The 24920-nt window shown below is 41.1% G+C and overlaps 1 protein-coding gene across 1 annotated transcript in view; it reads left to right on the top strand.

The window, feature by feature from the left end:
- Positions 1–24920, top strand: part of LOC149462377 (uncharacterized) — a 459390-nt gene that overhangs the window by 216715 nt on the left and 217755 nt on the right. Inside the window, exons 54-66 of the mRNA XM_089676871.1 lie at positions 948–974; positions 1055–1096; positions 1179–1259; positions 1616–1654; positions 7824–7862; positions 8021–8092; positions 8600–8632; positions 8922–9014; positions 10929–10958; positions 17426–17461; positions 20696–20827; positions 22947–23060; positions 24321–24587. Of these exons, the coding sequence (XP_089532997.1) occupies positions 948–974; positions 1055–1096; positions 1179–1259; positions 1616–1654; positions 7824–7862; positions 8021–8092; positions 8600–8632; positions 8922–9014; positions 10929–10958; positions 17426–17461; positions 20696–20827; positions 22947–23060; positions 24321–24587 (1005 nt within the window). The remainder of the gene's footprint in view (positions 1–947; positions 975–1054; positions 1097–1178; positions 1260–1615; positions 1655–7823; positions 7863–8020; positions 8093–8599; positions 8633–8921; positions 9015–10928; positions 10959–17425; positions 17462–20695; positions 20828–22946; positions 23061–24320; positions 24588–24920) is intronic.

The raw sequence follows: 24920 nt of genomic DNA, 5'->3' as shown, positions 1-24920 counted from the left end.
TGGTTAGAATTCACCATAAATCACGGCCGTATAATTATTGCTCTCTCCCAAGCTCACTATGATATCTCAAATTTGTGGCGTTATTTATGCTTACATACATTTGAGTGTGTACAGGATGTGGGGGGTGCTTTAAAAAAAGTTATTTGTATTTGCTTTATTACAATTTAGTTTTTTTACACTTTTTACTTATTACTTCATTTACCATTATTGCTATCACAAGGGGGCTAACAAGCCCCCTATGTGATAGCATGGGCATATGATAGGTCCTTTTATGGGGAGATCATGGGTCTTTTGAACCCCCAGTATTTCCCATGCCCTCCACTGCAGCTGATCAAGCACAGAGAGTGCTTGATTAGCTGTATCCCCGGTTAAAGTAGCTGAGGAATGATAGCTGGAGTGATGTAATAAACATTCCTTCTGGGTTCTTCTGTTTTTGGCACTTTTTTTGGTGGGGTGGGGACAAATACCCCCTGCCCACAATGTTCTGGGACACACCACGGGTCCCAGAAGGCTGCAGGACCATTCAAAAAGGGGAGCGCAGCTCACGCATGCGCAGTGGGCAGCCAGCTGCAAAGCTACAAGACCGGCAAAAAAGTGGTTTAGGTGAGCACAGCGCTGGACCCCTGGACAGGTGACTATACTTTTTTTTCAAAAACTAACAGATGGACCTGATCGGATGGCCAGTGTGAAATGGGCCTTAAATACATTCTAATAGATAGCATTAGTAGCTTTTGCTTTCACTTAGAGTCATTGACCGCAATGTGAAATCACAAAAGTTGCAAGGAAGTTACAAGCCATCCACACGACTTCAGGGTTGCAGCAATGTGAACCAAGCGTAATAAACAGTTTGTCTAAAAAATCAGTTTTAGAGCTTTTATTTGGTTTGTTGTTGAATTAATCTGCATTTTAAAGTGTTAACTTTACCTTTGCTTATTTATCTTTTTCAGGGACAACCAGGAACCCCAGGAAGTTCAGTAAGCACTAAGCTTTCTTTTTTTTTAAGCTGTTTTAACATAGCAGGTGTTTTTGGCAATACTTTATTTTGATTTTGCAGATTACATCAATCGACAAGAGCCTGCTTACCAAAGGAGAAAAGGCAAGTGTTTCCTTATGCCCCTTCCTTGACTAAATGTTTGACTTAATGTAACAAGGACTTTTTTTTAAAATTTGCTGTTTAGGGAGATCCTGGAGTAACAGGCGATCCAGGGGAGGGGGGTCTTAAAGGAGAGAGGGGAGACCCTGGACCACCAGGACCGAAGGTCAGGAAATAATGTAGCTCATTAATCCTTGTGTTCATGTCCAATTTGATTTCTGTCTTGTATCAAAAATATTGTAACTTGTGGAGGATAGCTCTTGTAAGTCAATATAGAAGACAGCAGTGTCCTATTTTACTTTTTTAGTTATTAGTTGAGCATTGCATATTTTTTTTGTTGAGTATTTTTTCTGTCTTTTTGAAAAGATGTTTAAGCTCTAAGATCTCAACAAAATATAAACTATAATATAGTATATATTTTGTATAGTTTTTTTTATAGTTTTATAATGTAAACTAAAATGCATGTTATTAAGGCAGAAGACATGCTATGAAGACAATATCTTAACTGTGTTTCTTTTAAAGGGTTCAGAGGGTCGCCCAGGACCTCCAGGCAGTGCTGCGGTAGGTTTCATTAGTTAAAGCATTACATTAAGCAGGCTGAAATAAAATAGCCAGTTATTCCTCATGGCAGTTTTTGTAGAATTGATCATATATTCATGCAGGTCCAGCAGCTCCCCTCGGTCCGGCGGATAACTATTCCCTCCTCACCCTGGTCAGATCATGATTCCTTGAAACTCCTCCTTGCCCTTTCTGGGTCAGAACGGCACCCTTTTCATTGGCGCATCAATGACTCTTTGCTGACCACTCAGGCTACCTGCCAACAAATAGAATTCTTTTTACGAACATACTTTGTGGAAAATTCGGGATCGGTCTCTTCAGCAGTGCCCATTTGGGAAGCGCATAAGGCCACGATGCGGGGTCATGTTATACAGCTGGCTGCGGTCCGGAAGCAGGAGCGGGAATGCGGACTCTTGGAGCTTCAGTCTCTCCTGGCCTCTGCGGATGCGCGTTGGAAGTCATCTCCATCCGTGGCCCATAAACGCGCTCGGGACGCTCTGGCGACAGAATTGGACCTCCTCGCCTCTTCAGAGGCGGAACGGGCCCTGCGTTTGACCAGACATAAATTTTACTCCTGCGCTAATAAGCCCGGTCCCATGCTAGCCAGGAAACTCAATTCTGTGGGGAAACCCCATAAACCGATTCGACTTCGACTTTCCACAGGTGGCTGTACTTCTAATCCCCAGCAGATTGTTTCCCGATTTTCGGACTTCCTTTCGCGCCTCTATGCTGCCCCAGATCCTTTCCCTGTGGCCCAGGCAGAGGCATTCTTTCAAGACCTCCATCTTCCCGGATTAACCGAGGCAGCACAGGCGGCCGTCAACGCTGGTGTCACCGTACCGGAAGTGCTCCAAGCGATCAAATCTTTACGGTCCACCGCGGCCCCAGGTCCCGACGGCTTCTCCGGTCTCTATTATAAAAAATTCTCAGCCCTATTGGCGCCCTTTTTAGCAGTTTCAATGAGTTACGACAGGGCTCTTTGCCCTCTCCGGACGCACATAGGGCACATATCTCTATGATTCCTAAGACGACCGACGATGTCCAGGAACCGAAAGCCTTCCGGCCCATTTCTCTTCTTAATGAAGACCTGAAGATATTGGGCAAGATCCTTAGTTTTCGCATCAATAAATATTTGTGTAGCCTGGTCCATCGGGACCAAGTGGGGTTCGTTCCCGGGAGGCAGGCGGGTGATAACGTCCGTAAGGTGGTCCATCTTATACATTTTCTGCAACAACGGAAAATCCCAGGATTCCTACTGTCCTTGGACATATATAAAGCTTTTGATTCTCTATCTTGGGAATATCTGCGGTTTGTGCTGTCTCGTTGGGGTTTCGGGGATTCTATTCTCTCTTGGATTCAGGCCTTGTATTCCTTTCCTTCGGCCTCCGTTAAATACGCTGGGTATTTCTCGGATCCCTTTCCTGTTGGGCGAGGGACGAGGCAGGGTTGCCCGCTGTCCCCGGCGCTCTTTGTCCTGGCGCTTGAGCCACTGGCTTTAGCGATCCGGACCGACTGCAATATATCGGGGGTTCCATACGCGGGACAGGAGTTTAAGCTGAGCCTCTTTGCGGACGATGCCCTCTTGGCCCTTACTAATCCTCTGACGACGCTTCCTAACTTGCAACGAGTTCTTGAGCGCTTCTCCTTCATTTCGGGTCTACGTATCAACTTGGATAAAACCGCTCTCAATATTACTTTGGCTTCAGATTTGGTTTCGCGCCTACAATCCCACTTCCCTTACCGGTGGGCTTCCTCTTTTCTGGAATACTTGGGCATTCGCTTGACCCCCACCTATGACTCCCTTTTTGCTGCAAATTATTATCCTTTGCTTAGCTCTTTATCTTCTCTTATGCATTCCTGGCAATTTCTGCACCTGTCTTGGATAGGACGGGTTCATTCAGTGAAAATGACCATCTTGCCGAAATTGTTATATTATTTTTTTCGCACCCTCCCGGTGCGGGTTCCCCCTCACTTTCTTCGGTTGCTTCAGGCGAAGTTTATGGTTTTTATCTGGGCCGATAAACACCCCAGAGTCTCTAGAAATACGCTCTTTGCTCATAGACTCCAGGGTGGTCTTGGGTACCCAATGTAGCTAAGTATTATCAGGCGAGCCAGATTGCCCCGCTATCTATATTGCACGCTTCCTCCGATGTTCCTCTCTGGGTCCTGCTGGAACTACCTAATTGTTCCCCTATCGCACTGTCGACACTCCTATGGCTTCCCCCTGCCCTGCGCCCTATGGCGCTGAGTCCGATGTTGCTCCATGGCCTACAAGTCTGGGACTCGGTACGTTACTCCAGTGGCCTGATGTCACCCTTTTTGCCCTTGCTTCCAATCGTTAACAACCCTCTTTTCCCACCGGGTCTAGATTGCCCAAGGGCATTTTCTTGGTGGGTGGCTCATGGTTTCTCACAGGTGCAACACTTTTTGACTTTTCGGTCCTTTCCCGCCTGGAATGTCCTTCGGGAGTCTCGGGATGTTCCCCCAGCGGAATTTTTTCGGTACCTTCAATTGCGGCACTGGCTACTTTCGCTGAGGGCCACTTCTGCTTTCCCATATCAGAAATCTGCCTTTGAACGGCTTTGCCAGCAGCACCTGGGCCTTATCTCCCTTCTTTACGCAGCTTTGAACAGACGCTCGTCTCACACTTCTCTTTCATATGTTGTTCAGTGGGAACGCGACCTGGGAGTGGCTGTGGATCCGGAGGACTGGAGTAGGGCCTGGTCACTCATAGCTAAATGTTCATTTAATACGACCACGCTGGAAGCAGCCTACAAGGTATTGTTCGTTGGTACTGGGTTTCGGCTCGTCTGGCCCAGGCTAACCCTGCCTGTAGTGATCGATGTTTTCGGGGTTGTGGCCATCGTGGCGATGTACTGCATATCTGGTGGTCATGCCCGAGGTTGGTTCGTTTTTGGTCTCGTGTGTTTGGCCTCCTTTTCACTTTGTTCCATCTCTCCATACGCCGGGATGCTCGGTATGCTTTGGTTCATTGCCCCACACGGGCTTCTTGGCTCATCAGCAGCGGTTGGCTTCCTATTTGTTTTTATCGGCTACTAGGACAATTGCTCAGGCCTGGAAGAGTCCATTTGTACTTTTCCAGGGGGTGCGGGATCGTATGACTACTATGATGCTCAATGAACAGATGTCGAGTATATGCAACGACTCTCAACATAAATTTTTGAAAGTATGGGAGCCGTGGTTGCAATACGCCTTTCCCATGCTCCCCCCGGCCAGTGTGGGGAGGTAATGGAGTTTGGTATTAGCGCTCGTGGACCCCTGCTCTTTGGGGGTTTTTTTTCCCCTTTCTTCTCTGCTCTTCTTCTCTCTTTTTCTGTTTGTTTTGATGTGACAGTGGACAACTGTCTTTAGTTGCGATAGTCAGAGTCTTACTGATGGTATTGTAACCTATGTGCCATTGATAGCCCCTGCGTGGGCATACGTTTTGCCTTATTGGAATTAGAGCGTTGTCTGCTCTATTATGCCTTTTTTATTGGTGCAATTGATAGCCCCTGCGTGGGTGTGTTTTGTTGCCTCTGTTTTATACTGTTTAAAATTAATAAAAACCATTGAAATACAAAATAGCCAGTTATAGACTTTAGATATAGACTATAGACTATAGACTTATAGACTATAGACTATAGATTTTATGTGCTGAAATAAAATAGATACAAACTGCATTAGATAGCAAACCTAGAAAAGAAAACAGGTGATTGTTTAATCCTAAAATGTGTGTCTGGGTCACTACTGTCAGAAAACACTGATCAGCAGCCTCTACCTATTGTCTGGACTGAAATTCATCTGGTCCCTTCTAGACTAGCTGCATTTCAGTCAATCAATGGCCAGCTTTGCTCTTCTTCTTTAAGCTGAACTCCAGCCTTCCCATATTTTTTGCCAAGATGTACCAATACCTCTGCCTTCAGCTGCCTCTTTTCATCTCCATGATATACTTATATGTAATCCTCAGCTCCTCTCTGGACCTCGAGTCATGTCATGTACAAAAAATGTACAGCAACATTAAAGGAGATCTATAGTCACACAATGTAAGCCCAACTACTAACATCTTATACATGATACAAGCTTTAACATGATAACATCACTTGGAAAGCCTTTATTGATTTTACTGACTAGCTTTCATGAAAATGACAGCTGGCTGTACTGAAATAAAGGTCCTTGTTTGCGCACTTAGTGTTATAGAGTGACAACATTCTCTATCTCTCATGTTCTCCTGTCTGTAAATTGCCGTCACATTCTCAAAGCATCCAGCAGCAATTAGAAAATATGCATTGTGAAAATATACATAAAGCCAGTTATCACCATAATAGCATCTTGCTATTACTTTAGTGCGTGTAGACAGGAACATGCCATAAAGAAGCTGTAGGATATCAATAGCATTAAGATATAAAAACCTTTCCCTCTCACCTTCACCATTTTGCTCAAGATACACAGCATTTTGCTACCTTCAGGATATTCAGTAAGGGTTTATGTAACAATAATACAGTCCCATGAACCCCAAACTGAGTAAGCAGGATCAATAGTCCACTTTTCCTTCCACTGATATGAAGTACTATTCCTTCCATTGACACCAACAATGGGGCACTATTCCTCCCACTGACACCAACGATTGGGTGCTATTCAGCCCACTGACAGCGATTGGGCACTGTTCCTCCCTTTGCAACCAACGTTGGGGCACTGTTCCTCCCACTGACCTCAGTGACGGGGCACTGCTCCTCCCACTGACCCCAACAACAGGGCACTGTTCCTTCCACTGATCCCAAAGAAGGGGCGTTGTTCCTCCCACTGACACCAGCGATGGGGCACTGTTCCCCCCACTAACACCAGCAATGGGGCACTGTTCCTCCTACTGACACCAGCGATGGAGCACTGTTCCTCCTGCTGATACCAGAAATGGGGAACTAATTATCCCACTGACACCAACGATGGGGCACTATTCCTCCCACTGACCACCAAGCCTAGGGTATTGTTTACTCCCACTGATGCCAGGGCATTTTCTACTGCCACTGGCCACAATCTGGCCCCCCTAAAGTTTTAAAGGCAGTAAACTGGCCCTTTGTTTCAAAAGTTTGGAGACCCCTGCTCTAAACAAGAAACTAAAGAATCCTTGTCTTTGTGAAGTGTGCCACCATATTTTAAAGATACAGTAAATGGTGCATGTTTCCAGCAAAGCATGTGGGGGAAGCTCCTGTTTGTGTGTATAAAGGGTTAACTGTGGAGTGTTTGACCCTAGTGATCATCCCTCTCAGTCTTCTGGCAATTAGATTGTTGTCCCAGGAACTGGAAAATCTCTGTGCATTGTGAGCTTGAGTTTGCCATTGTCACAGCTTACATCTACTTTAGGAGACCAGCCAATGCCTACAAGCCCTACACTAATTTGTCCCTATGCACTTTATCAGAAGCACTTTATATGCTTTCCTTTATTAGTGATGAGCTAAATATTCATTCTGAACACAAGCTAGACTGAACATCTGACTTTTAGCCTGTTTTGTGGGAGCCCAGCATCATATATAGTAGTGTTTTTTTTTTTCTACTGCTTCTATATATAACAACTTCCTCTGTCAGTGGTTGTTAAGGGAACATCTGGTACCAGCACCTGCCATGTCCGTAGCAACCAGTGATATCAACCAACCCTATTAATTTGCTCACCTGGGAATTCCCAGCCATGTACTCAAAGGGCCAGGGATAGTGGCTGATATCAATATCCAAATTAGGCCACATGGTAAGCACATTTTCCATATGGCTTCTGGGATTCCAAACATTTATAGTCAGGGGTTTAGCTTATCCAAACACCCCCTTATTGGCCCTTTTAAACCATCTGACCTAAGTTCAAAGCTCAGAAAGTATATTGTGGATAGTTGGTATCTGTAGTTTTGAAACTGTGCATTAGTTCACCAGCTTTTCCAATAGGCTGGGTTCACCTCGAATCCTTGTTAGTCCTGAACCTAAATCTAACGCCCTACCTGTGATGTTAAAAAATGTAATGGCTAATGTAAATTGTTAGAAGGAATGATGTGCACAGTAAACTAGTCAGATAACAATATTATGTATTTATTTTGGGTGAACAAAGTCAGCATGGGGTCAGGGATTAGAAAAATGATATACTTCGTGTTATGATAAAAACAAATTAATTAACTTATGTTATCCTTTATTATAGTTGGAATCCACTCCAGAAAAAGGAATGAAAGGGGAAAAAGTAAGACATAAACAGACAATACATATTCACTGCAGAATGCATTATAAAATACAATTATAAAAAGCTTTACAGTATCAGCTATAAAAGCCTATGATTGTTGTTCTGTTGTACAATCCCAATTTTTACCTCCATTTAATACCTAATTGCTATTCCCACAGGGAAGCACAGGGTCACCTGGAAAAAATGGCATGGATGGAAATGATGGAGTTTCTGGAACACCTGGGCAAAAGGTTGTAAGGCTATCTAATGTATCACAAGAAAAACCCTTACAGTGGAGCTCCAGTCAAAATGTAAAAGAAATAAAAGTCAGCAGCTACAAAAACTGTAGCTGCTGACTTTTAAAAAACAGACACTAACCTGTCACTCAATCCAGCAGTGTCCTCACCGCAGCCGGGTGCCCATTGCGCATGTGCAAGTAGTGCTGTGGCTTATGAATGATCCCTTAGTCTTCTGGGACTTGTCACATGTCCCAGAAGACCACGGGGAGGGAGGGGGGAGGACAACGTCCACTTCAGATCGCCTAGCGGAAGTGGGAGCAGGTACCTGTAAAAATTGGGTACCCACTCTCCAAAGGTTACAATCTTTAATGGGGAGCAGGGGATGAGGCCTTTAGGTAGAGCGCCCCCTTTTGGCTGGAGCTCCATTTTAAGCTGTATCCCACTTCTGATGTGACTGACAATATAGGTATCATATAATAACCTTTACTTATTTTTTTATTTGTTTTACTTTTTTTTCAGGGAGAGATGGGGAAGAAAGGTGAACCAGGAGATGTAAGTTTTCTTTGAAAACTTCACAAAGTAAACATGACCAGTTGTTTTTTGTTTACTCTTTTTTTTTGTGCGTATTTAATGGTTATATGCTTTGCACTTTTGTTTAGTGGTTAACCTCCATAATGAGACCAGAATAATGTTAGTCAGTAATGTAATGTAAAAAATTAACTGTCACATGCAATTTATGGAAACACAGTAATTAGAAACTGCACAGATTTTAATAGTATTTACACACATCCTTTGATTGTTACTATCCACTGGAGTTAGCCAAACAATTTGTTTTTTATAGAGTGGAACATCTGTTGAAACAGTGATAAAGGGTGAGCGGGGAGATATAGGGCCAATGGGACCCCCTGGGCCTCCGGGCCCCCCAGGACCACAGGTAACAATGTGTGCAACAGTTTCTGTGTGTGCTGTATATCTCAATATTAAACAAAATGTGTTCAACACACTTAAAAGAACCCTTCAGGAATTACAAATAAATAACTAATTTTGGAGAGCCAACCTGTTTTTCCTGTGATTCCGACATCATTTATAGGCTTATTTAAAACTTTGTCAATTCTTTTTTATGCAGCAAGAAAATCCACCTTTTAAACAAACCAATTAATTCTACAATGATACTGCTATCCTTCCTACAAATGTAATAATTCTCCTATACCCTCGTTTCAGTAGCATAGTCTTGAATGGATGACCATTGGCTTATTGTGTATTCGGAGGACTTTTGCCTAGCCAACACCACCAGGATCATATCAAAGACTGTCTTCCATTTAGCTTATGACTAGGAATGGGGTTTGAGTTCAGCTCAATGCAGTATTTGACCTGAACTTTCCATATCCAATGATCACAGACCAGCCAAACTATTTGAATGGTTTGCCAACTTAAACATCCTGCTTCCTGCTGCTGGATGCAGCAAGAAGGTATTAATTTATTGATTATATATATAATGCCAAGAAATAAATGTTTCCTGCTGTGCAGGTTTCACAGTGTCATTGATTGCTAAGATGGCAACGACCACTGGTGTCTTGGCAACCACTACCCCATCAAGAAATACAAAAAATAAAAAATCACCACGCAAAAGAACTAAAACAAAATTTGTGGAAAAAAAATTGTGAAAAAGCAGCAGCACATAAAAGGTACCAAATAAATATAAACACTTCAAAACGTAGGTTACACTAATAAGGTGATAAATCTGTATATTCAAATAAATAAACAGTCCAACAAATAATAAAAGTCCATGCTAGGTAATGTGTCCACCACTTTATGATTTTCCAAATAATGGTGCTCTTCAAACATAAAATCACCCGAGTGATCCTTCCAGCACAGCACATATATGTGCTTACCACAATGAGTGAGCCAACGAGTGACCCTTTCAAATTAAAAAAAGTTTTACATTATAAATATTGTGGCTTCCTTGCACTGCAGCCATGAGGTATTCTTTGCTGTAAGTGTGCCATTAAGGAGCTTTACCTTGCCTTTTTGTCTTGTGGATAGAGGAGGAAGTGAGAAGTAATCTCATAGTTCAATAAAAACCTGTCAAGGTTCCAAAACCTTTACAGATAAAATAATATATTTTGGCTTTGGATACATCTTAACCTCATTGAAAGCTAATGAGCAGTAGCTTCAGCCAGTCTATGTTTTTTTACTATGTATTAGAGTAATAAAAGTTAGAACCTCTGTCAGTTTTTTTCTCACTCTCACTTTCCTATACATAAACTATAGATGGACTGTAAATCTGAACTCCAGATGCCAATATAATGAAACTCTCTAAATGATAATCCTTGAAAAAAATATATTTAAATCTTCACATGTACTGAAATTACCTGTCAGAATGAAAAAAAAACTGCTGTCCCCTGGTGCTTTGCACCCCCATCAATCTCAATATACTAGTCCAAGGAAGTGTGCAAATGGTGGTAATCAATCATGGGTTGTTGATAAAGTTGTCTGCTAGAAGACTCTAGTTTGAGAGGGTAGGTGAGAGACCAGTCTGCTCATTTTTAGGTAGACAGACTGGTACTGGTTACTGGTTACCATGTTAAGAGATAGGGGTGCAATGGACCGTTAAGTTACCAAAATTCAAATATAAAAGGACTAAGACACTAAGGAATAAAAACTAATTCCAACAATATTACCAGAGTTCTGTTAAAAACTTGAGGCTTTATGTGTGCCAGTAGTTCAGGTTTAGGTTCAAGCGCAGAATAAAATACCTGTAAAATCACTGTTTTGTAGTACTAGATATTTTAGGAACTAAAGCAATCTGTGCTGAATTAATTGTTTTCTTTTCTGTTTGTTTTTCAAGTATACCCCTGGAAAGAGCATTGAAATGAAGGTAAAAACATATATAAAACACAGGAGGAGATTTACTAAAATTGGTGCACGCAGAATCTGGTGCAGCTGTGCATGGTAGCCAATCAGCTACTAACTTCAGCTTGTTCAATTAGGCTTTGACAATAAAACTTGGAAGCTGGTTGGTTTCTATGCAGAGTTGTACCAAATTTTGCACTTTCAAATTTTAGTAAATACCCCCCACAGTCTAATTTGTGAAGAAATATATGAGAAAATAAAAGTAGATGTGCCTTATATAATGGTCCTGATTTACAAAAGCTTAGGCACGTTTGCTGGTGCATTGGCAGATCATATTCTTACTGCAGTGTTCAAGGTCGTCCAGTGCCCATGGCGAAGATGCCAAACTGCACTCCCTCCCATGGTGCAAACCTGATATTCTGCAGATCTTCTTCCACTTCCAGCTACCACCACACTTTTCTCAGCATCTCTGCACAGCTCTGAGTCCTCCAAACAGGTCTCACATGGACTCAGAGACACAGAGCACAGAGACAGCGTGGGACTGTCAGTAACCAGAAATGGTTCAGCGGAGACAGAAAGTGCAGTTAAAATCACACCTTTATTGAAATAACAAAAATAACACAGTTCAAGAACGTAATCAAAAGCAGAATCCAGGGTTTGGATGTCAGAGTGGGTAATCAGACGAGCCAGGGTCAGGAAACCAGAAGTCAGCATAGTCAGGAGCAAAAATCAGAAACAGGAATCGGAAGAGAAATCAGCCAGACAGCGTTGTACACAGGAACATACGCAGTAACACTGGAGATCATAGAGCACACAAGGGCAAGGAGGAAATTAGCTAAGCTGCTACAATAGCAAAAAGGGCTGGCTGTAGGCTGGACTAATGAGGCAGGTGAGTCACTATGAAGATAAGTGGCTGGTAATTAACTGACAGCTGAGCAGCTTCTGAGGAATGAAAGAAAAGAGCTGCTTGTTAAGTAGCAGGAGCCCAGCCCTGACAGGGACCTCTGTGCTTGTCTACTTGTGATGATTGTGACTAGAACAGGACCAAGGCAAGGCACAAATGTGATGAGTATACCTGGAACTTTCCAAAGTCAATGAGTCTATGATTGGGGTTGACTGATAGGGCAGAGCAATGGTGCTGATAGTGGTGCATGGAACATGTGTGCCAAAATGGAAGCAATGGGTTAATATCAGACGCATAATGTGCTGCAGGAAAATATGGGGCTAACAGGGCTGTGATTCCAAAGAGACAGTTCTTCTGAAGATTAAAATATATTGTAATATGCTCATCTAAAACAAACAGTGCTGACTTGCAAAGCAGAGGCAAAAATGCTATTCCTGAGAATACCTAAACTACAAGCAAGCAATTGTTAGAATATACAAGCAACAACTGGGCAGCAGTGACAAATACATCATGAGCACTAGTGGTGGAAACATGCACGGTTGCAAATTGTGTAGAAAGCTTAAAAACAGGTAAGATTCAGCAAACAGTTGTAACAGCAAGCAGTCTGCTAGAGAGTCTTCCTTGTGTAGCGCCCTCTGGTGTACATTGTTTGTAGTGTACTTAGAGGCTTGTTAGAAGCCTGGGTATGAGCCAGTGAGTTTACATTGAGTCAGGCTGGAGGACTCTACAGGTCAGGCCTCTGGTACTTCCTTCTGGCTCTAGAAGCTTGGAAGAAATTGAAGTTTCTAGATGCTAGTGGGTGGCCAAAAAGTGCTGATCTGCATATTTATGGGAATCTGGCCAGTCCCTAGGCAGAACGCCGGTCAAGGTGGCCTAATCAGTCCATAAATATGAGAGAGTCTGGTCAGCAGGGGAGTTGGGTGGAAGATGGAGTGCTGAGGTGTGCTGCTATGTAACCTGGGAGGGGATCCCAGAGAAGGGGGTACTGCTTCCAGGCTGGAGGTGAGAAGGATAGGAGAAGGAAGTTGACAGAGGGAACTCCACTGCCATGCAGCCCACTAAGGAAGGAGATCCTGTTAGCCTAGAAGGAAACTAGCTCAGATACAAGGCCTGAAAGCTATAGGACAGAAGGACAGTGTGAGTACCTCAACACCCCCAGAGCCTACAAGAGAGAGGGCTGCTAGGTGCCATACACAACCAGTTCTCTCTGGGACAGTGCTGCAAGTCTGTTCTAGAATCTCTTGCTCTGGGATGCTCTTCAAAAGACAGCCAGCTGGATGGGCAGTCTCTAGACTGGGTCTGAAGATGTTCATATAAAGAGGGGACCAAGTGCTCCTTACAGAGACTGTTACTGATCCATTAAGAGACCGATGTCTCTCGGGAGGGAGTAAAAAGTCCAGGATCCATCCTTTTTGTATAGAATTTAGGAAGTTTGTCCTCAATGTTATTGTTTCAAGCCTATCCAATCTGTTTCCCCTAAATAAAACAACAAAAGACAAGTCCATGAATATGGCCAAAATTGTAGCATTTCATATATATGGCAATATATTTGGGAAGAATATTTTTAAAATAAATTTCAAATATATTTTTCTTCCATGTGTGCCTGCACGAAAACAGCACATGGTGAGCCCATGCAATCCAGCTGGGCTGAGCAAGGGGTAACACAGAGAAGAGTTCCGCAAAACAGTGCTGCTGGTGCCAGTGTGTCTGGGGGAGAGGTGGGGCTGTGCCCGTATGTCCACCCAGTACACCCAGCGTGGAGAGAGAGGGAGTAAGGAGATTGTGAGAGGGTGAGGACGTGTGTGAGAAGCTAGTGCTGGACACAGAAGACTCAGGCCAGATTGGATCACACCAGGGAGCCGCAAAGAGGGTCTACAGATCACTGGTATCGCTGACAAGCAGGTGAGTAGACCCTGCAGGTAGGCAGATCATGGTATCTTGATCGAAAGAGAGAACAAGGGGGTCCTCCCAGCTGAAAGACTACCTTTTGCTCTGCTAAGACTACAGACTGGGTGAGAGGGTTCCATGTGCAGACTGTTACAAGTTCCAACTGATTCTGTTGTTTTCACTTACTTCAGTTCACCTTTCATCCCAGTTTGCCACTTTGAGACACAGACTTCCTAGTCCATTCAGTTCTGCGGCCTATTGTTTTAGTGTTTCCTCATTGCTCTGAGTGCAGGACTCTTGCTACTGCATGTGTATCCTTGCAGGCAGGAATACTGTTAGTATCGCATCTCAAACCTCTTCCAGCTGTAAAGGAACTTGTTTCATCAGGCTAATTCACCACCTACAGGGGTTCAATTCTGCTGAAGTCTACTTCTTCCCCTTCCTCAATTTTAACAATATCTGCATTTATCTTTTGTGTTAAAGGGACCTTCCCCAATTTCTCATCATCAGTCTAGGGGGAGCTTCTCTTACTACTATACCCTTTTCAGTAGATCCTGCTTCCATCCAAAAGAACTGCAGCTCTAATGTGCACCAACTAGGGCCCTATCAAGCATGCAGAAGAATCTGTTTCTATACTTGAGAGTGATACTAAAGGGGACTTTATCACATGCAAATTTACCTTGAGAGTTAAACCCTGTTTCTAGTCACTGAGAACCCATAAGTGAGTTAGCCCGACTTCTCTCTATTTCAACTCACTTTGGGAAAGAAAACATCCCAGTGCTGGAATACATTTTTAAACTCTGGTCCTGCAGGACAATTGTGTCTATTTAAAGTGGTGCTGTGTATGTTTATTTTGACAAAGTTTTCCAGAGTGATTATCTTTTGTACACAACCATCATTGTTTCTTTTGTGCTTGCATTACTTTTACTCTAACTTTAATACAATCAGTACATTGGTTCATTTTAAACTGTGATTATTTTGTGTTTCACAGCCAGGAGGTTCTCCTGGTCAAAGGGTGTACGGTGGTGTCAGCAGGGGTTGTGCTCCAAATCAGGCTCAGAGCAAACAGGGGACCCAAAATACTCAGTGGCTCCTGAGGGTTTAGTGCTACATTTAAATGAGGTAAAAGGTGTCAGTGGGCTTGTATGGGTAGAACACTGAAGAATTGGAGGGGTGTCATGATTGGAATTGTAATGGGATGGAAACAGAAAGATAGAAGAGCTGCAGAACTGTCAGTTTTGCTAATGAGGACAGGGAAACTAGCCTAACTGAATATGAAGGAATAGAAAGGAGGGGTAAAATATCATGCTATGACAAAGATACTGAAAGTGTGAAACAAAGCTGAGTGGATGAGTGACTGAGGGCTGTTGGGGAGGTTGAGTGTAGAGCTAATGGATCAATGAATGAATGAGCTCTGTTGTTATCACTGGGACTCTGGGTAACTCAATCAGTATTGATAACTAAGGCAGAGAGAATTATGAAATGACAGCTAGAAGAATTAGAGGAATGGTAGAAAGATCATAAGTCATAGGCTCTGTTTGTCAGATCAAAAGAGTGGAGTTTTGACAGGAATACAAACTGTGAATGGGAAATAGGGAGAAAGGTAAAGCTTGCCACATGGCCCTCCTCCCCTCCTTGAAAACATTGGAGCAGTTGCACCTCCTACCCCCCCCATCCCATCCAAAATCTGTCCTACTGTGTTTATTATGTTTCCATGATGTGCTTGGCACACAAGCTCCAGCATACATATGGTAAATATACAGTAGATATACCTTCTGTTGTGGTCATGGCCAGCACACATATCCAATGTCATATGCCTCTGCCTTTGTATGGGTTTCCAGTGATACATACCTGTACATATGCTGCCTTAATTTGCTGTGACAGTACAGTATACAGTGTGAGTTCTGTTGACCTGCTGCTTTGCTTGGGGTGTACATTTCTTTGCTTTGTGAACTGATTGCATTATGCTTTTTTAACTGAATTCATATACAGTAAAACATTGACATGCACGAAAGCAGAATTATTTGGGTGTTTTATGTGCACAGCAAATTACATTCATGCCAAACGCATTGAGCATCAGTGTACTTACTTAGTTTACTAGAACAGGCAATTTAAGTATGTCTTGGTAATATATCCCTGTTTTTCATTTATTTTACGACGTATTAAATGAGGTGCTTTATAATATCTTACAATCTGCCAGGTGTATATCACACATTCACAGTAAAGTTCTAGAGTACTTATTGCATACTAGTCATATGACAGCATTATTGCCATGTTGGTGTGTTGTGTTGTGTTCACAATATATATTTTCTACAGACCCTTGAGGACCATTTTACAAATTTTTAAGCTCTTACTTGAGCAGTATTTAGATTAACTTAAATGATCTAATAATATACTAAAGAAATATGCACATACACTGTATTGCCAAACGTATTGGGACACCCTTCCAAATCATTGGATTCAGGTGTTCCAATCACCTTCATGGCCACAGGTGTATAAAATCAAGCAAATAGACATGCAGACTGCTACTACAAACATTTGTGAAAGAATGGGTCACTCTCAAAGAGTTCAGTGAATTCAAGCGTGGTATCGTGATAGGTTGCCACTATCGTGATAGGTTGTGCAATATGTCCATCCGTGAAATTTCCTTGCTACTAAATATTTCACGGTCAACCGTTTGTGGTATTATAACAAAGTGGAAGTAACTGGGAACAACAGCAACTCAGCCACAAAGTGGTAGGCCACGTAAAATGACAGAGTGGGGTCAACGCATGCTGAAGCGCACAGTGCCCAGAATTCGCCAACTGTCTGCAGAGTCAATAGCTTAAGACCTCCAAATTTCATGTGGCCTTCAGATTAGCACAACAAAAGTGCATAGAGAGCTTCATGAAACAGGTTTCCATGACCGAGCAACTGCATTCAAGCCTTACATCACCAAGTGCAATGCAAAGCGTCAGATGCAGTGGAGTAAACCAAGCACCACTGGACTCTAGAGCAGTGGAGACATGTTCTCTCGAATGATGAATAACACATCTCTATATGGAAATATGATGGACGTGTCTGGGTTTGGCAGTTGCCAGGAGTGCCGGACTGCATTGTGCTAGGTGTAAAGTTTGGTGGAGGGGGTTGGGATTGGCCTCTTAGTTCCAGAGAAGGGAATTCTTAAGGTGTCGGCATACCAAGACATTTTAGACAATTTCATGCTCCCAATTTTGTGAGAACAGTTTGGGGACGGCCCCTTCCTGTTCCAACATGACTGTGCACCAGTGATCAAAGCAAGGTCCATAGAGACATGGATGAGCAAGTTTGGGGTGGAGGAACTTGATTGGCCTGATTTCAACCCCATAGAACACCTTTGGGATGAATTAGAGTGTAGACTGCAAGCCAGGCCTTCTCATCCGATATCAGTGCCTGACCTCACAAATGCGTTTCTGGAAGAATGGTCAAACATTCCCGTAGACACACTTCTAAACCTTTTGGGCAGCCTTCCCAGAAGAGTTGAAGTTGTTATAGCTGCAAAGGGTGGGCCAACTCAATATTGAACCCTACAGACTAAGACTGGGATGCCATTAAAGCTCAAGTGTGTGTAAAGGCAGGTGTCCCAAAACGTTTGGCAATATAGTATATATCCTGATTGAAGAAATGTCATTATAAACTAAGTACTAGTTTTGTAAATGTTTACTGTTTACTTTCTTCTTTAGGATCTAGAGATTTTATTTGAAGCATATGGTATAAAGGTAAGTGTGTTTTTCTTGCACTGATTCTTAATATTAAATATACATTATATGATACTAATATTCTAATCTAGAACAAAAACTTGTTTTAAGTCCCCTGAAATATTCTCATTCCAACATGCTGTTAATATTGTTTCCATAGTATACAATAAGGTATATAGCAATCATCTGCTCTGTAAAGTCTGTGACCCTTTTCAATAGATTTTTCTTCACTTCCTCTACTGCTTTACTGATGACAAGGTTGTAACTAGGATAGCAAGAAAGGGGATATACCTCTAACAAAGGCACAATAACAATAAAACACATTTTAATAGTATCCCAGGGAAAGGCTTAAAGAAGAAGTGTGGGAAGATAACAAAGCAAACATGCATAATTATCTACCGACTGGAGCATTGATCTGATGCTGCAGCTGTCCCCCGCCGGCTCTAAGCCTGAGAACTGAGCGGTCATGTGACTGCTGATTACTCAGTTCTTGGGTCCTCTCTGAGAAGAGAGTGGCAACTCTCAGTCACCGCTGTCTGATCTGCGAGTGGCTCTGTGACATCAGCTAAGAGCAGCTGACTTTAGCCCACTGTCAGCTGATTCTGGGTGACCCACATGACGCATACTTTTCTTATAAAGAGTATTTTCTTTTATGTAGCCAGATTGTAATGACACCTACTTTAAATTTGTTACATGTTCCCGTTGACTTAGCATAACTTGGAAATAAAATATTTAAAAATGCCGTTTAACCTTTTAAGCACTTTTTACTTGTTTAAAAATCCAAACGAGCTCTCCCTGACTTGTAATGTTCAGAAGGAGAAGTGGAGGAGAAGGTAGAGTAATTATTAACTTAATTAACCCTCTCTGAACTGGGCTTGCAGTTCTTTATCATTTGCAAACTAGATTTAAACCGTGTCTGTCCTAACAAAGGGTTAAACATTTAGAAACTGGTCTCCTTCATGGTATGTTAATGAGAGATAGCTTAGTGAACCCCCAGTCTGCATGGGGACAGCACCACTGTAAAACTGTCTAGAAATACATACAATCAGCCATGAGACTTTCTCCCTAGAAACACCTAAAAGGTGAGAAATATGAAAAAATACGTATGCTTTGTGAATGCGAAGACATATAGTGATATTTTCTCAAATTTGATTTAAAAAGTGGAAATATGCTTTAAACCTCCATTAGCTCTTTCTTGCTACCTATGCCCCCACTGAAGATTCCCCCTGATAGTGGCCATGCTGTTAGCAAGAGAGAAAGTGAACATTGACCTCCTCAGGGGGCACACAGGCATAAAAAAAATTAAAGCTTAATGGGACTTAGAATTTTTCCATGCTTTACTCAAAACTAAAGAAAACAAAGTTTCAGATTGAGATGCATATTTGGCTATGAATATTAATGTGGGGTGTTTGTACACATATCATGTACAAACTTGCAGTTCATGTAAAAATAAAATAGTGTTCAAGCTAAAAACAGTATGAGATGAATTTTGCCTTACTGGCTGTTTTACAGTTTAGAGTGTATGTAAACACAAAGTTTATTTTTCGGTATATTTGGTATAATTCCTTATTGTATGCAGTTTTCTAAAGCAACTTTTTGTGAATCTTTTGCAAAGTTTTTAGCTAGAGATCCTGCCAGTTACAGTACTTCCAGTTGCAAGCTGACAATGGCAATCCACTGCTTTCTGTTAGCAACAGATTTGTCAGCTTGCTATGTGTACTCCTTCAGTTGGCTGTATAAGAGAAAAAAATAATTATGAAAATGATTTATGCTATGCAGTTCCCTGTGGATTTTTGGTTTTACTGATGAATGGTTAACTAAATTGTAGTGCTTTCCTTATATTTTTTACCCCTTTTTATACGACTGTTTTTATCAGGTTTGCCTGTCAGTTTTTCACGCGGACCTGATCAGATTGTCCATTTACCCCTATGGAGCAGTGGGTGTAAATGAACTTGTGTCTATTTACACACACCTACCTCCGATCCGATCTGGTCTGCTAAAAACAAACTGAAGAGGATTCGTCCCCTTCTGGATCGGAGGGCAGTCGGGTACAAATGGGTTCTGTCTGTGGCTGCTCTGCATAAACTGAGTGGACACAGACAGACCTGTCACCTGACCACTCTGCTCTGCTCAGCAGGGGATCAGTGTACAGATCCCCTGCTGAGAAAATTGATTCTGCTCCTTGTGAATGGGGCCTTATATAGATAACTAGAAAAGCTACAATTTCTGGGGAAATTGTGTGAAGTGTTCTTGCCTCCACCAGTAGTCTACAACTGGAGTGGGCAGAGTAACTGGGTGGAGTGGCTTGTCACTCTGCTGCCTGCTCACACACCTTGGTTCCTATGGCAACTCACTCTAAAGTAAGGGCAGAGAAGAACGGTTAAAAACAAACTGCTCCAACTTGCTCACTTCACTGGCGGTTGCCATTTTCAAACGGTTGTAGTTTAAAAATTATAAATCCTACACTGAAGAGCTTTATATTGTGAGAATCACAAGACACAGACCTACATTTTGATGACACAGTCGCAGTTTAGAAATTGCCCTTCAAATTTGAGGTGGCTAGAGTGGAGTTTTAATGAATATCAATGGGCGGCGTGAGTTGAAAACAAATGATCATATTTTAAAACTATCAGGACTATGGCTTAGCCGTGGACATTTTTAGTGGCAGCAGGGATAGCTGAACATTTTGATATAAGATTTGTGTAGGTGGGCTTGAAAATGAGGGAGTGGTGGCAGTTTAGAAATCATGTCCTGATTTTTCATCTCACACGCTAGCTTTTGTCAGCTCCCACTCTAGTTTTGAACATTCCGCCATTCATTTCTATGGGAACAATTTCACCACAAAAACACCAGTATTTCGTGGACCATTCGGCAAAACGTTCCACAAAGTAATAACACACCAATCGGGAACAATCCGCACATTTCGGTATATTACTGTCTATGTAGTGTAAAAACTGTGGGAGGAGTTAGGGTGGTAAATTTGGCTATAATAATAAGAATATATATGTGAGATAACAGTAAGTGGTCTTGCCATGCAAGGACACTTAAATTACAACAAACACTGAATGATACTAAATGTTATAGTTTTTTTCCTTCGAATATACATTAAAGACTACCACTGTGCAAATGATACTTAAACTGTACGTTCCTTAATACTATCCCAGCTTTATTGGACATGCCAGCTGATTTTTTATAATAATTCACTAGATTTGTAAATCATGTCAGCCTAAAATATATTTTTTTTACTGGTTACAGCTGAGCCTTCTAAAGGAATTCTCAGACTATCTCATACAGCATGGAGTAGCAGATTTGTTTCAGCATCTATCAAGCAGCAAGAAGGATCGAATCCCAAAGAAAAAGCAGGTTTTAAAACCCATAACTGATAATGTTAGTCTTTTGCCATGCTTCTAATATACAAAAACCTGTGGACACTAATTATTAGATTTGTTTGTTGTTTTCAGATCACTAGAATTTCTTCCCTGTCCTACTGGACTTTCTAATTTGTTTTTCCTGCCCCCAAAGAAAGGTTGTGGACAGTGTGGATCTGTATTGTATTGTAATACTTGTGTAGTAAATTGGTTTCCTGTTTGGTAGAATCAGATGAAAAAGACATGTAACAGTAGTTGTTTTTTCAGTCATTCAATTATTAAAGTTTCAAAAAGAATTTATTACCATTCTACAATAAAGATCATAAAACAAAATACAGATGTAACCCCATCACATCAAAACAACCCATATTGCACATAAGAACATTCACATAATAAATAAAATACACAACCCTTTAATTCTAATTTATCTCAAAACTATTTTGGGGGTCCCTCCAGAGGTGGAACTTCTGTGAACTCTTTCTGTGCTTTTAAAATAAGATAGCGGAGAACTCTTTAAATATGAGTGACTAGCTGACCTGTTACATAAATATACAGAAGAGGCTGTGTTTGAGTACTGTGCAACTAGAATTAAAGTGTTACTAAAGCCATGATCCTCATTCACTATATCTGGTCTCCCACAGTACACACTACATGTAAATTATGTTAGTAAATAAAAACTGCTAAATACCTTTTCTCATCAGCAGTGTATAGCAGTCTTGTGACTTCTATCATTGTCCATCTGAGCACTGGTTAAAGATTGTAGGATGAGTTTTAATTCTGCACTGACTGTCCTATGAGGCTTCATAACCCCTGACCCTCTGTCTAGACAGTGCTGATTGGCCCTGTGCTGATCACATGTACCCTCCTAAAGAAACAAAAACTATTTAGCAATACACACCAAACTGAGCATGTGCAGAGTGACTCCTAGAGCGCTATACTATCAGCAGATGGATTGGGGACAGTTTAAGCAGGGGAGGATCAGAGAAGACAGGATCAAACAGACTTTTTACACAATGCGCTAGGGTACCACTAAACTAGGGTTCCACAGTGAGTATAACAAGCAAGCATGCTTTACTGCATATACAGACTGATTTTACTGATGTGGGTTTAGTAACACTTTAAATTCCTATTTTGTGTTGAATATTATAAGAGTGTCTCCTTTTCACTCACCAGCTGTACAAACACAATGTTAAAAAATGCAAATATAAGCTTTTCCCTGTTGCAGCTGTGACACTGATATGTGTTCCCACATCAACTGATCCAAAGCAAAAACAAAGTACAGCGCAACCTCCTATATGATTATTATATATGTGCTACATCAAATAATGTGTGACCTGTTCATCTGAGAAAAACAATTGTATCCTTTTTTTTCTTCTTTCTCCATTTTCATTAATACAATAAATGTATCCATGTGTTCACTATATTGTCTTTTGCCACTGACATATATAAACATAAACAATCTACCAACATAAATAAAGTGAAATAAAAAAACAATTTCATATGTTACACTAACAGTTACTAAATGATTCACATGTACCAAGTGTGATCATATCAATTTATGCGTCAATAGTTAATAAGATGAATAAATCCATAACTAAATTATAATAACTCTCATGCAATGATAGTCCAGCTCTCCAATCACCCACATGCACGTTTGTGCACAAACTAGCTTTATGCCATGATTATGTATCCAAACGTGAAATACCACCACTGATCCGTGATCCTCCACCTTCTACACCACCTGCTTACCTATGGATATGACCTGCTGCACTGTAAGGTCAAAGTGCGCTTTGCCTCTCAAGCTGGGCAGCTGTACATTTTTTTGCCCCCGGATGAACACATTATTTAATATAGCACATATATGGTAATCATATAGGAGGTTGCGCTGCACTTTATTTTTGTGTTGCTTTTGTGTTTAATGTGATATTAGCCCAAATACTGCTTTTCTGTTGCAATTTGTTGAAATTACCTTCCAATAACAAATAAGAAAATAGAAATATACAATACCACCTTTACACATCAGGATAGCAAAACAGTTGTAACAATTAATCTCCTTTATGCATATCAATCTTGTTTGTGATGGCATAGAAAATGTTTTCTACATTTCAGTAAAACTGTATTTTTATGTATCATTGCAGAGCCCCAAAAAACATGAAATTTCAAATGAAACTGATGAGGAGGATTTAAATTCTGGATCAGTCTTGGAAAATATTTCCACTTCAGAAGGGACTGAGACACAGTCTTCATCTCAGGTATCACATAAAAAATGTGGTTGTTGCTGAATAGTTCTTGTTCTTTTATATATACAAACATATAGTGTACATATACAAGCTACATGAAAATAACAAGACAATAAAGATGGGATGCCTTAAACACAACTTCTGCTTTCTGGCATGCACATTTTTTCTGTAGTATGGGTAGTCTGTTAGTATGGGTATTTACAGGGACTCTTTACTGTACTGTTATGCAGAACGTATTGATTTATACAGATTAGATTTATTTTAGGTAATAGTATATTTTTTTTAAATTAAACATCCATTGTATACAGGAAAAATCAGTAATCCATGATGTGGATATAAAGGAGTGGAGTGATTTCTGTGAAATTACTTATTCTGAAGTCAGAAAAAATTTTCCAATAGAAATTCACCCATTGACCATCATGAGTCAGAATTAGCTTTTTTTTATCTTTTTTCCTTTACTTAAATTTTTTTGGGGGGGTTTGGGGGGGGGTACATATTTTGGGTAATTTAGCTCTTTTTGGTGTTCTTTTAAAAACATAATGAGGCTGAGGAGGACCATTTTCTAACAAATGAACCGGTAAAGGATAGTTAAAAACAATTTCTGTAAACCCTTAGAAGCCATTTAACGCTTACAACGCATCTTATTTTCACCTTTTACATTGACATTAAAGCATTTCACCCAAATAGCAAATTGTTTGCAGAAATCTCCAATTTTGTACCACATTTTTGGATAAATGAGAACTTTCAATATCGCTCATTCCTAAGGTCCCATTCGCACCATGTGGTGATGTACATTATGTATGTTGGTACGTTGTGGTATCATGCATTGTGAATGGTACCCCAACGCACATCCAAAATATATGTACGATGCAACACATAGCCCAGCACAATGCACCATGTCTTGTAGGTTGCATTGCAGTGCAATTAAATGGAAACAGCAACTACTTTTTCTGTGCATTGAGGTGCATTCTAGCCCATTTATTTAAGGCTACATGTATCAATGAGTGGAAACGCATGTGCTGCAGCACACTGCGTTGTGGTGTAAATGGGCCCTAAACGTGGTCTATATCTATAATGTAATAATAATGAAGGTATTATTAGTATTATTACATCTATAATGTAATAATACATTCAATATTAATACCTACAGAAAGTGGATTTCTACTGCTGTTACTGTAGATAGATGTAACAAGCCAAATGTGGCCTCACTGTACAGTTATCTTTTGTTTTATGCCATCTTTATGACACTACAAAACTTTTTTCTTTTCCAAGGATGTAAATAAAAACAAGAAAGAGCAGAAGAAAAAGAAGAAACCACAAGTCGATGCTTTGCCCTTTGGTATTTTAACAAACGTGGTCACTGAGGAGCAAGAGGAAAACACAGAGGACCATGTACTTCAGCTAACTATTCAGGAAAGTGAGACATTTGCACTGCCTACTCAGATAACCAGCACTGTAGATGTCAATAAATTCTCAACAGTCACCCGTTCCACTACACATGCACAGCCTGAAAGGTCCACAAGGCAAAAACAGGAAAAGGTAAGGTCCTTCTAGAGATCTGGGCAACCAAATCACTTGTTGTAATTAGGTTATCGCCAATACAGAAGCACATACTAGTCACAAAATTGGTTACATTACTAAAAGACTGTTCACTTTGCAAGGGTATGTTCTCTTAGCTCAGTGGATGAGGTAAAATTCTGCTGACTGCTATCATCCAATCATGTGTAAGTGAAAATACACTTTTTTTGCACATGATTAGGTATTATTTGCAAAGTGGGTTTTCACTACATTCACTAAGCTAAGTGAAAATGAATAATCTTCAAAAAGATACAGCTGGCTACACTAATGCTTCTCAATGTAATTCCTTTATTG

Source organism: Staurois parvus, unplaced genomic scaffold (genome assembly GCF_062004578.1).
Source record: "Staurois parvus isolate SC_StPar_1 unplaced genomic scaffold, SC_StPar_1.0 ptg000175l, whole genome shotgun sequence".
In the NCBI taxonomy this organism is placed as follows: Eukaryota; Metazoa; Chordata; class Amphibia; order Anura; family Ranidae; genus Staurois; species Staurois parvus.
The sequence above is the reverse complement of the archived record's forward strand: the minus strand, read 5'-3'. Positions and strand labels throughout refer to the sequence as shown.